Below are 12,270 nucleotides of genomic sequence, written 5' to 3'. Positions count from 1 at the left end.
GGCTTGAAGTGAATGACAGGATGGGGGAGTGTGGGGAGGGGAAAGGGGCTTGAAGTGAATGAGAGGATGGGGGAGTGTGGGGAGGGGAAAGGGGCTTGAAGTGAAAGAGAGGATGGGGGAGTGTGGGGAGGGGAAAGGGGCTTGAAGTGAATGACAGGATGGGGGGAGTGTGGGGAGGGGAAAGGGGCTTGAAGTGAATGACAGGATGGGGGAGTGTGGGGAGAAAGGGGCTTGAAGTGAATGAGAGGATGGGGGAGTGTGGGGAGGGGAAAGGGGCTTGAAGTGAATGAGAGGATGGGGGAGTGTAGGGAGGGGAAAGGGGCTTGAAGTGAATGACAGGATGGGGGAGTGTGGGGAGGGGAAAGGGGCTTGAAGTGAATGACAGGATGGGGGAGTGTGGGGAGGGGAAAGGGACTTGAAGTGAATGAGAGGATGGGGGAGTGTGGGGAGGGGAAAGGGGCTTGAAGTGAATGACAGGATGGGGGAGTGTGGGGAGGGGAAAGGGGCTTGAAGTGAATGACAGGATGGGGGAGTGTGGGGAGAAAGGGAAATGAAAATATACATGTATTCATAACAGTCATATAATTTTGTATGCACACACACACATACACACACACTCACAGTCACTCACACAAACTGATCTTCCTTTTTTTCTTTTTTTTTTTCTTTTTTTTGAAACAAAGATCTTACACTACAGTAACAGAAAGCTCACCAGTCTGTTTTGACAGGATGCTGTAATTTTACCAGTTTACTGCTTCGTCTGTTGTTTTGTTTTGTTCATATACATATATATGTATAACCTTATTTCCATTGTTCTAGCAGCTTGGTTAGTGATAAACACACACACAAATATGTGACACAGTAAGCGAGTATCATTTTCAACATTATGTACTTTCACAAAGTTTAAAAGACACAGATTCACATACAAAAAACAAAATTGATCTGTCATAGTGTCATAGTGTCTTTTTTTATGTTGGTGTGCCTGAAAAGAACAAATGGAGAAATCAGCTCATGAAAAAAACATACATCTGCCTGCTTGTGACTTTGAAACAAGAATTGTCTTGAACACTGAAAATGGCATCAAAAGATTGAGAAATAAGTAAACCATAAATTTCTAGATGAAAAAAGGACAGGAAAATTCATATTTTCTCTCTGTACTCAAATGAACTCAAGAATGGTGAGTGGAGGAGTGATGTCATGCCAGGAGAGAGCAGAGTCAATGGCGACAGTGAATCTTCAAGAGAGAGACAAAGGCTGCATTTGTGTTTGAACAAAAAATATTTCCTGCAATGCTAATCAATTTTCTGACCTTCGTCTTTAATCCCTGATCAAACTAACGTTCACTAACTGCGGTCATTAAGTGCCTCACTGCATGCATCATTGGCTGACGTGAGAGAAAGAGGGAGCATGCATGTGAGCTTGTGTGCATGCGTGTGAGTCCCATTAATAATAATAATGGATACTTATATAGCACACTATCCAGAAATCTGCTCTAGGTGCTTCACAAAAACGCTTTCGTTAACATAAAACATTATATCTATGTTACAAACACACACACACACACACACACACGCACACACACACACACTGCATACATACATTTTAACATACATGTGTATCTACAGCTACCCTAACACATACGCACACATAGGCAGGCACAAACTTGCATAAACACACGCACACACAATACACATTCATATACATGCATGTAGTTATGTGCACATACATATGTATACACACATAGTCAAGCACAGCTGACGAAAAGGAAGTGGACCTGCCACAATTGAACTTATTGCTGAGGGAAAAGGTGAGTTTTGAGACGAGATTTAAAAGATGCGAGGGAATCACAATGACGGAGGTTATCAGGGAGCTTGTTCCACGTCTTTGGCGATTGAAAAGAAAAGATCTTCAACTCATTACTATGCAAACACTTGTGCACACACACACAGTTGCAGAAAGGGTGGAAAGCTGGAGGAGTGATGTCACACAATACTGAGATACAGCCGTGTGAGAATGAAGAAGACAACAGCGAAATGTGCCGGCGTCCAAAAGAGAGACGGAGAGGCAACATGCACTTTCGAACAAAACAGAATACTCCTCATTCCACACTTGACCTCCACACTTCACTCTAATTTTCCTCACTCCACACTTCACTCTAATTTTCCTCACTCCACACTTGACACTAGTTTTCCTCATTCCACACTTCTCTCTAATTTTCCTCATTCCACACTTCACTCTAATTTTCCTCACTCCACACTTGACACTAGTTTTCCTCACTCCACACTTCACACTAATTTTCCTCATTCCACACTTCACTCTAATTTTCCTCATTCCACAGTTCACTCTAATTTTCCTCACTCCACACTTGACACTAATTTTCCTCACTCCACACTTCACACTAATTTTCCTCACTCCACACTTGACACTAGTTTTCCTCACTCCACACTTCACTCTAATTTTCCTCACTCCACACTTGACACTAGTTTTCCTCACTCCACACTTCACTCTAATTTTCCTCATTCCACAGTTCACTCTAATTTTCCTCACTCCACACTTGACACTAATTTTCCTCACTCCACACTTCACTCTAATTTTCCTCACTCCACACTTGACACTAGTTTTCCTCATTCCACACTTCTCTCTAATTTTCCTCACTCCACACTTGACACTAGTTTTCCTCATTCCACACTTCTCTCTAATTTTCCTCACTCCACACTTGACACTAGTTTTCCTCACTCCACACTTCACTCTAATTTTCCTCACTCCACACTTGACACTAATTTTCCTCACTCCACACTTCACTCTAATTTTCCTCACTCCACACTTGACACTAGTTTTCCTCACTCCACAGTTCACTCTAATTTTCCTCACTCCACAGTTCACTCTAATTTTCCTCACTCCACTCTGGTCACAATGGGTACCGGGCTTTGGTCAGGAAAGATTTAAACGGCTGAAGGAGAGGACTGAGCCCTGCAAGCGGATCACAGCATGGCGAGCACGCCACAAGCCCCACCTTCCTACGGCGGGCCCTCGACACGGCGGACATGAAATCACTTCCCCCCGGACGGCTGTGGGACCTGAATAAAAACCCTCAGTGGGAAACAACGGACAGCAGCAGCTGCCGAACCCGCGCCATGTCCAAGCCCAGGACGAGGCGAACGTTCTTCTCCTTGCCCAGCGTCCCAGCCCAGTCGACCACCATCTGGCCCCGGGTCAGCTGCCCGCACAGCTCCACTGTGGCGTAGGCGTCCTCCCCTTCCGTCACCACCGCCTGCCCCTCCTCGTTGTCCGCGGCCACAGCCACTGCCATGGCCAGGCCGTCGCACGTCCGGAACCCCGGGCGCCCCGAGGTTTTCCCCGTCGTCACGTCAAACTCCAGCGAGTCGCGCAGGAAGTTGGACCTGGGCGTGCCCTGCCCTGTCCACTGCTCCATGAACTCCTGCAGCACAGTCAGCACTTTACAATAACACGTCAGACAAAAAGCACGCAGGAACACACATACACACCCCCATGCAAGCGCGCGTGCACACACACACACACATACACACAAAACACGCACATACGAAACAGATGTGGATCCATAGAATACGGACATGGAATGGAGTGATTCAATTAAGCTGAGGCTGCTTGGAAACAATTAAACAAATGACTAAATAAGGAACTAAACTGTGGTCTAACGAGGGCAAAGCAATATATTCTAATCAGCTAAACAGTTGAGAATGAAGAAACTTGCAAAAATATTTCAATTTTGAAATATTTAAATGCTGGCATGCACGACTTATGTCTAAGACATCCCAGCAAAATTCTTTACCACAAGCAGCTTGTTCTTTAGTGACTGGGAACTGAACCACCTCAACATTTTCAGCTGATTTGTTTAAGACAATGGTCAGATTCTTCCAAACTGGCTGAATAAACATGGAAGAAGTTATGAGGGAGTGTGTGTGTGTGTGTGTGTGTGTGTGTGTCTGTGTGTGTGTGCAAGCATGTGCACAGATGTGAACGATGAATAATATGGATACTTATATAGCACCTATCTTCAGTCGGAGACCAAGCACTAAGCGCTTTACAAACTCGGGGTCATTTGCACAACAGGCTGCCTACCTGGGTAGAGACGACTGACGGCTGCCATTCGGCGCTCATCATTCATTTCCTCTTGCCATTCAATCAGATTTCAGACACGCACACATACACACTCAGACAGATATGTTACTTTTTTTTTTTTACTTGTGGGACCGTTTTGTTTATTTACCCCACCATGTAGGCAGCCATACTCCATTTTCAGGGGTAGGCATGCTGGGTATGTTCTTGTTTCCATAACCCACCGAACGCTCATATGGATTACAGTATCTTTAACATGTGTATCTGATCTTCTTCGTGCGAAAACACACTAAGGAGGTTCAGGTATTAGCAGGTTTGCAAATATGTTGACCTGGGAGATTGGAAAAATCTCCACCCTTTACCCACCAAACACGGTTAATGAGATTTGAAATGGGGACCCTCAAATTGACAGTCCAACACTTTAACCACTCAGCTATTGCGCTCGTCTGGGTGAGTAATGAATTTCTTGTGCATGCATGCATCTGTGCATGCACATGTGGGTGTGAATGAAAACTGTCTGCGTGTCTTTACACTGTGCATGCACAAATGTGGTGTGCAAAATTATTCATTTCACCAACATGTTGATGGTTCCCTGAATATGGCCATGTTATGCCAATCACCTTGCACACACCACACTCCAATAACAGGGGCACATACAGCAGGTCAAGAAAAAACCCACAAACGTTTGGTTACAATCTCCGAACAATAAAACATACAAGATTATAAATGTCCATGATTAACTCACTCAGTACGGCCAGTCCTCTCTTCTCCTCTACACAGACCCCTCGGATGTCCAGTGGGTGTCTGAATGACCCAACCTTAAGCTTCCATCGACAGAATTGTGGTATTCTTTGTCAACATTCACCTCTTCAGTATAAGAGCCTTCCGCTTGCAATATTTTGATGATGGTAATTGGGGTGAAACGCTGTTAACGTTGTCTCTTTCGCCGTTCGTATGGAGAGAGTTAAGCTCCCACACAAACAGTGTAATTTGGAAAATTGAATTGTGCTTCCTGGATCACTTAAAAAAAACAAAAAAAAAACAACTATTGAAGAATTATGATGGGAACTGAGAAGAAATTACTCCGGGATATCTTAACTGACAGTACTGAACCTTACGACAAAAATGAAATGGTACAATAACAAGAATGATAAACTATTTATACTGCGCTGAATAATGACAAAATAAAAATGAAATGGTACAATAACAAGAATGATAAACTATTTATATTGCGCTAAATAATGACAAAATAAAAATCAAATGGTACAATAATGAGAATGATAATCCGTTGCGACGATGGCCTTATTGGCCTCTGTGATGTACAGATCCAGATCGAGATCCAGATTTATATTGCACTGAATAATGACAAAATGAAAATAAAATGGTACAATAACAAGAATGATAAACTATTTATACTGTGCTGAATAATGACAAAACAAAAATCAAATGGTACAATAAAAATGATAAATTATTACACTGCCCCAATTCCTGTGCAGAAACAAATCAGAGCGCTTTCACACCAGTCGATCACACACACAAGCACAACTCTGACTCAGAGGGATGTCGAATAAGGAACTCCTCACTAACCCAGGACAAGTTGTGACGACAGCACACCTCAAAGGGCAGAAGACGAATGCTCTTCATACTGCCCAGCACAATATGTGCTGCTTCGGGGTCGTGGAAAAAGTTGAACTCAGCGCAGGGACTCACACGTCCCCTGGCTGCAACAAAGTAATGGAAGGGCAAACACTGTTAATTCAAAACTTTTTTTTTATGTCTAAGTATGAAAGTAAAAAATACATAGTCATGTAAAAGAAAAATGACACATACTGGATTTATAGTCAGCCGGCTTTATTACAAACCTATAGCTGAAACATAACATGGAATACATTTTACAAAAGCGTTTTGATTACACAGACTATTCTAAACATTTCTGTGTTTGTTTGTTTTTCAAATATACCAAGTGCGACTGCAATACTTAGAATGGATGACTTTTTATTCTTTGAAAAATTGTACATACTATCTTTCATTGTTCTCACTTTATATGTATTATCCTGTATGATGTACAATGGTTTCAATTTCAATTTCAGTCTCTCAAAGAGGTGTCACTGCATTCAGATACATCGGTCATCCATATACGCCACACAACATCTACTAGGCAGACGCCTGATCAGCAGCATAACCCAACGCACTTAATCAGGCCATGACTGCATGCTTACAAATCTGTGTACCTATCAGAGTGGACTTCTTCTCCAGAACTCTTCCAGAGGACAACACTCTCGTTGCCACAGACCATAGATATGTGAACTGAAGTCCTCATCTTCTTTTCTGTTATGATTCAAAGTAGTTTTCATGAAAAAAAAATGTATTGATAGGCAAATTTATGCTAACTGATGCACCTCCATCATTACCTCTCACTTTCATAGCTATCATATAACCACCTTGTCATCCCCACCCCCACACTCCCATTCCCCCCCCCCTCCCCCCCCCCCCCCCCACACACACACACACACACACAAACACATGCACAGCACACACAATATCTTACCTTCAATGTTTCCTCCCATGATGACAACATCCTTCACTTTCTTTGAGAAGTCGGGGTCCAGATTCACAGCTAAGGCAATATTCGTCAATGGAGCTAGAGCCACAAGCGTGATCTCGCCTGTCCGATAAATGTTGATTTAAATGCATAAATCTCTCTCTCTGTGTCAAAATAGTAGAAAATGAAGTGCATGTCATTTTCAAATGCTTTGTCTGTATGACTATTTGGGAGTGTTATCTGCAGCTAAATGAATAAAATGAAACCTGAGCAAACAAATATAATGCTGAAGAGCAAAGAACTTAAGAAGGATCTAAAACCATATTATATTTAGCAATTTTTTTTGCATCTAGCATGGAGGACCTGGCACAACGGTCTTGGTGAAGTTAATGACACTGCTCTTACAGTGAAAATTTCTTGCAGTTTTATCTGTTTGACATAACTATACTGTGTGAACTTGTGGAATCATAAAATGTATGTTGTATATTGCAATGACTGCTTCAAAAAGATATGCAATGCATTTGTCAGTCAGTATCTCTCTCCGTCTCTCTCTCCACCCCTTCTCTCTTCCTCTACTTTTCCTAATAACTAGTACTGTATGCACTGACCTTGAAAACAACAAACCTGCTTTTAGGCCCACATGCATAGGCCATATAATTACTAAATATCATTGCGCCATATAAATATTATCTATTATCATTATTATAAGGCACCATTTGACTGAAGGCTTCAAAATTGTAAAAATTGTGTCAAAAATGTATAAAAGCAGATAGCAGAGTAGATGAATGGAATCACAGAGCTAAAAATGGTGTACAAAAATGTATAAAAGCAGATAGCAGAGCAGAATGGAGTCACAGAGCTAAAAACTGTGTTAAAAATAAATATATATTATAAGCAGATAGCAGAGCAGAATGGAGTCAAAGAGCTAAAAACTGTGTTAAAAATAAATATATATTATAAGCAGATAGCAGAGCAGAATGGAGTCAAAGAGCTAAAAACTGTGTTAAAAATAAATATATATTATAAGCAGATAGCAGAGCAGAATGGAGTCAAAGAGCTAAAAACTGTGTTAAAAATAAATATATATTATAAGCAGATAGCAGAGCAGAATGGAGTCACAGAGCTAAAAACTGTGTTAAAAATAAATATATATTATAAGCAGATAGCAGAGTAGAATGGAGTCACTGAGTTAAAAACTGTGTTAAAAATAAATATATATTATAAGCAGATAGCAGAGCAGAATGGAGTCAAAGAGCTAAAAACTGTGTTAAAAATAAATATATATTATAAGCAGATAGCAGAGCAGAATGGAGTCAAAGAGCTAAAAACTGTGTTAAAAATAAATATATATTATAAGCAGATAGCAGAGCAGAATGGAGTCAAAGAGCTAAAAACTGTGTTAAAAATAAATATATATTATAAGCAGATAGCAGAGCAGAATGGAGTCAAAGAGCTAAAAACTGTGTTAAAAATAAATATATATTATAAGCAGATAGCAGAGCAGAATGGAGTCAAAGAGCTAAAAACTGTGTTAAAAATAAATATATATTATAAGCAGATAGCAGAGCAGAATGGAGTCAAAGAGCTAAAAACTGTGTTAAAAATAAATATATATTATAAGCAGATAGCAGAGCAGAATGGAGTCAAAGAGCTAAAAACTGTGTTAAAAATAAATATATATTATAAGCAGATAGCAGAGCAGAATGGAGTCAAAGAGCTAAAAACTGTGTTAAAAATAAATATATATTATAAGCAGATAGCAGAGCAGAATGGAGTCAAAGAGCTAAAAACTGTGTTAAAAATAAATATATATTATAAGCAGATAGCAGAGCAGAATGGAGTCAAAGAGCTAAAAACTGTGTTAAAAATAAATATATATTATAAGCAGATAGCAGAGCAGAATGGAGTCAAAGAGCTAAAAACTGTGTTAAAAATAAATATATATTATAAGCAGATAGCAGAGCAGAATGGAGTCACAGAGCTAAAAACTGTGTTAAAAATAAATATATATTATAAGCAGATAGCAGAGTAGAATGGAGTCACAGAGCTAAAAATTGTGTAAAAAATGTATAAAAGCAGATAGCAGAGCAGAATGGAGTCAAAGAGCTAAAAACTGTGTTAAAAATAAATATATATTATAAGCAGATAGCAGAGTGGAATGGAGTCACAAAGATCAACAAGCAGATGAAAACGAGCCGGATTCTGGCCCAGTTTTCTGAAGATGATATCACTTCTAAAATAAAAAACAACATCCAGCGTCAGCAGAACCATACGGAGGACTTTCATTCTATAGCAGATGTGCCTCATAAACTACATGCATTTATCTGTGCCCTAATTAGGATTTTTGTTAAAAACAGGGGAGCACTACATGCTTTACAATGACAGCAAAGAAAAAAAAAAGGGTGGGATTGCGCTGTAGCGATGCAATCTCCTCCAGGAGAGCAGCCAAACAACAACAACAAAAAAAAGAAAGTCTCATACCTGGGAACTGGTTGACGAGGCGGACAAGAGCGTTGGCGGCGTGCTCTGGCTGCACCTGACCTCTCTTCACCGGGCTGGCCCAGGCGCTGCCTGCAAAGCTGTCAAAACTGGACACTTTCCCCAGCAGTGAACGTGACGCTCCTTTGAACACTGGCACCTGAAGTCAAAGATGTTGATGCAGCTAATATAATAACATTAAAATCAGTAATGATAAAAAAACATAACAGAGATGCAACAAAAATGGTAGTCATAAAATAAAAACTTACTAAACTCTTCAACAAGCAAACTTTTTCTTTATGGATCTGTAAACATGCACAAAAAAAACAAAAAAATAAAAAGGAAATCACTGGAAGATATGTTTAATAGAAAATGTGTAAATTCATGTCATACAAATAATTTCAAAAGACATGTTCTTTGGAGCAGAAGAAACCATAAAAACTGATGCCTTCATTTGTTTCTTAACATATGTGGAAGAAATATTTATTGATTAAAAAAAAAACAAAAAAACATCACAGTAAAGTTCATACACACACATACAGAGTTCTGAAACACAAACAAAACACACATGCACAAACACACACACAAAACACAAACAGATGCACATCAACTCACATCCATTCGTCCACAGATCTGCAACACACGCAATGTGTTGTCAACCACATCGTCGATCCTGACGTTGCCACCAGCACAGGTAATGGCCAACACATCCACGTCTGACCGTGACAGCGCCAGCATGATGGCATGGGCGTCATCAATGCCGGTGTCCACGTCGATCACCATCTTACTTGGGAGTAGGACTGGGTCAGCCATATCTTTGTGCTAAAAAGTTGAATCAATAATACATATATTGTGTAAATCACTTACAGCATGCGGCAAGCACAATACATCCAAATTAAATCTCTGAAATGCTAGCTGTCCACAAAGAGCATGAATTTTTCTGTCAGTCTGAAAGAGTTACAGGAACAGCTGGTTTCAAACATACACGTATACACAAAAACATAAAATGTCACTGTCACCACTGTTGGATTCCATGTCTTCGCCAACATCATCATCATCATGAAAGTCACCCACCCTATGTCGTCATCACCCTATCATGCACGTGCTCCCAGGCACATAATTCCATGTCTTCGCCAACATCATCATCATCATGAAAGTCACCCACCCTATGTCGTCATCACCCTATCATGCACGCGCTCCCAGGCACATAATTCCATGTCTTCGCCAACATCATCATCATCATGAAAGTCACCCACCCTATGTCGTCACCCTATCATGCACACGCTCCCAGGCACATAATTCCATGTCTTCGCCAACATCATCATCATCATGAAAGTCACCCACCCTATGTCGTCATCACCCTATCATGCACGTGCTCCCAGGCACATAATTCCATGTCTTCGCCAACATCATCATCATCATGAAAGTCACCCACCCTATGTCATCATCACCCTATCATGCACGTGCTCCCAGGCACATAATTCCATGTCTTCGCCAACATCATCATCATCATGAAAGTCACCCACCCTATGTCGTCATCACCCTATCATGCACGCGCTCCCAGGCACATAATTCCATGTCTTCGCCAACATCATCATCATCATGAAAGTCACCCATACATCTTTATTAACCTGACTGGAAATTATGTGTGCATCTACACTACAGGCTTGTGGGTCACACAACACAGTCTCTCAGCCACGGTCGAGCATGTAACTGTGTTTCTGAAAGGATCACACTACCACTCAGTCATATGTATACACAAACTGCCCACATTTTGGATGCCTGCAAAGCTCTGGTTGTCAAATGAGGAATTTGGATTCAGCCTTTTCTGTTTTCAGGAAGATGCAAGTTCCAAAAACGATAGGCATCTACCTGAATATGTTGTCGGCCTAGCTGTGTAATAGGACAGAGAGAGGGAACAGTAACAGTAGCCCTGAACTATCACATACATACATACAAACATATCCATATATATATATACATATTATAAAAATAAAATCGAACTCGCAAGTTTGTTTCAGAGTGGCAGTGTGTCCACTTGTGTACATTTTACATCTGTACCAGACTGAATGAATACTAATTCAGGACTAATGCAGATGAAAAAATAAACACACTGATGTTATGACTCACTCTCTGATCAAGCACTGATGACAGCGCCTGTATGGCACACTATTTGGGAACAGTAATATTTTTTTTGTAGGTCTGATGAGAAAGTGAAACTGCCCCTTGAACAAACCGGAACTCTGTAAAATATTCTCAAATGGTTGAACTGTTTCTGGTCTGATCCAACTGCCGATTTCAATGTTTCAGACCAATGCTTTTTTCTTGGTTTCCTTCTTTTGTCCTTTTTCGTGTTAAAAAATCTTCTTCTTTTTTCTTTTTATTTAAAATACTATTTTAACTTACCGAATTATTTTCCCCCGCGAAATGTGGTGGCACCCATACTTCAACAGACAATCTACAGCTACAGAAAGGGTACAAAGAAGAGCAACCAAAAAATGAAAATCTATGAGCTATCAACAGAGACTCATATACTTAAATCTGCATTCATTAAAGGGTAGAAGGCTGAGAGGGGATTCAACAGAAACGTACAAAATGTTAAATTGCTATAATGAAGTCAATGTGAATAATATTTTTAGAACGTCAGGTTACGAGAGTACAAGAAACACAATGATGGAAATATGTAAAGAGCACTGTAATACTAACCTCAGGAATAATTCATTCGAAAATAGAATTGCACATAATTTATATGGAATGCACTAAAATAAACTTGCACAAAATACTAATCTAATAAAATATTTCCCTGACATGAACATCAATTTAAAAGAAAAATTTATTGACTTTGACGAGTGAATTACAGTACATGTAAAAGAAGACATGTGCATCCCACAAATAAAAGGAGACCGATATTGAAGGGAACATAAAAAAAACAAGACCGTGAGGCCTTAGCAGTCAAATGCCAGTCCATACACTTCTACTACCACTACAATACTAGGAACGTGCCATTTTCAGTTAACCCAAATAAGGATCTACGTCGTAAGCAACAGTTTCGACTGGTTCCTTTGAAAAAGCTACACAAAAAAGGAAATCGGACTGAAAACGTATTTAATTATTTGAACAGTAGAACTAATTCAAAAGAGCTGATTAGTGCT

General features: G+C 40.2%; 1 protein-coding gene across 2 annotated transcripts; it reads right to left on the bottom strand.

Annotated features, from left to right (window-relative positions):
• Positions 1-2,837: 2,837 nt before the first annotated feature.
• On the bottom strand, positions 2,838-12,085 carry LOC143288035 (nucleoside hydrolase-like). 2 transcript variants are annotated; one of them, XM_076596298.1, is made up of 6 exons: positions 11,825-12,085; positions 9,734-9,940; positions 9,122-9,278; positions 6,647-6,763; positions 5,686-5,819; positions 2,838-3,439 (listed from the first exon to the last, which is right to left on the bottom strand). In XM_076596298.1, the coding sequence occupies exons 2-6, from the start codon at positions 9,929-9,931 to the stop codon at positions 3,092-3,094; spliced, it is 954 nt and encodes a 317-aa protein (XP_076452413.1). In that variant the 5' UTR covers positions 9,932-9,940; positions 11,825-12,085; the 3' UTR covers positions 2,838-3,091. The 2 variants fall into 2 exon arrangements, with proteins under 2 accessions (XP_076452413.1, XP_076452412.1); XM_076596297.1 differs by lacking the exon at positions 11,825-12,085 and adding an exon at positions 11,249-11,354.
• Positions 12,086-12,270: the final 185 nt, after the last annotated feature.

Source organism: Babylonia areolata, chromosome 12, assembly GCF_041734735.1.
Source record: "Babylonia areolata isolate BAREFJ2019XMU chromosome 12, ASM4173473v1, whole genome shotgun sequence".
Classification (NCBI taxonomy): domain Eukaryota; kingdom Metazoa; phylum Mollusca; class Gastropoda; order Neogastropoda; family Buccinidae; genus Babylonia; species Babylonia areolata.
This window is presented reverse-complemented; position numbering and strand designations above follow the sequence as displayed.

Excerpts from the sequence above, each read along its gene's own strand:
- LOC143288035 (XM_076596298.1), bottom strand. The coding sequence starts at position 9,931 with ATGGCTGACCCAGTCCTACTCCCAAGTAAGATGGTGATCGACGTGGAC. Across the intron at positions 5,820-6,646 it reads CATGGGAGGAAACATTGAAG|CCAGGGGACGTGTGAGTCCC; the intron begins GTAAGATATTGT and ends ACTTTGTTGCAG. Across the intron at positions 3,440-5,685 it reads GTCGTCACAACTTGTCCTGG|GAGTTCATGGAGCAGTGGAC; the intron begins GTTAGTGAGGAG and ends ACTGTGCTGCAG.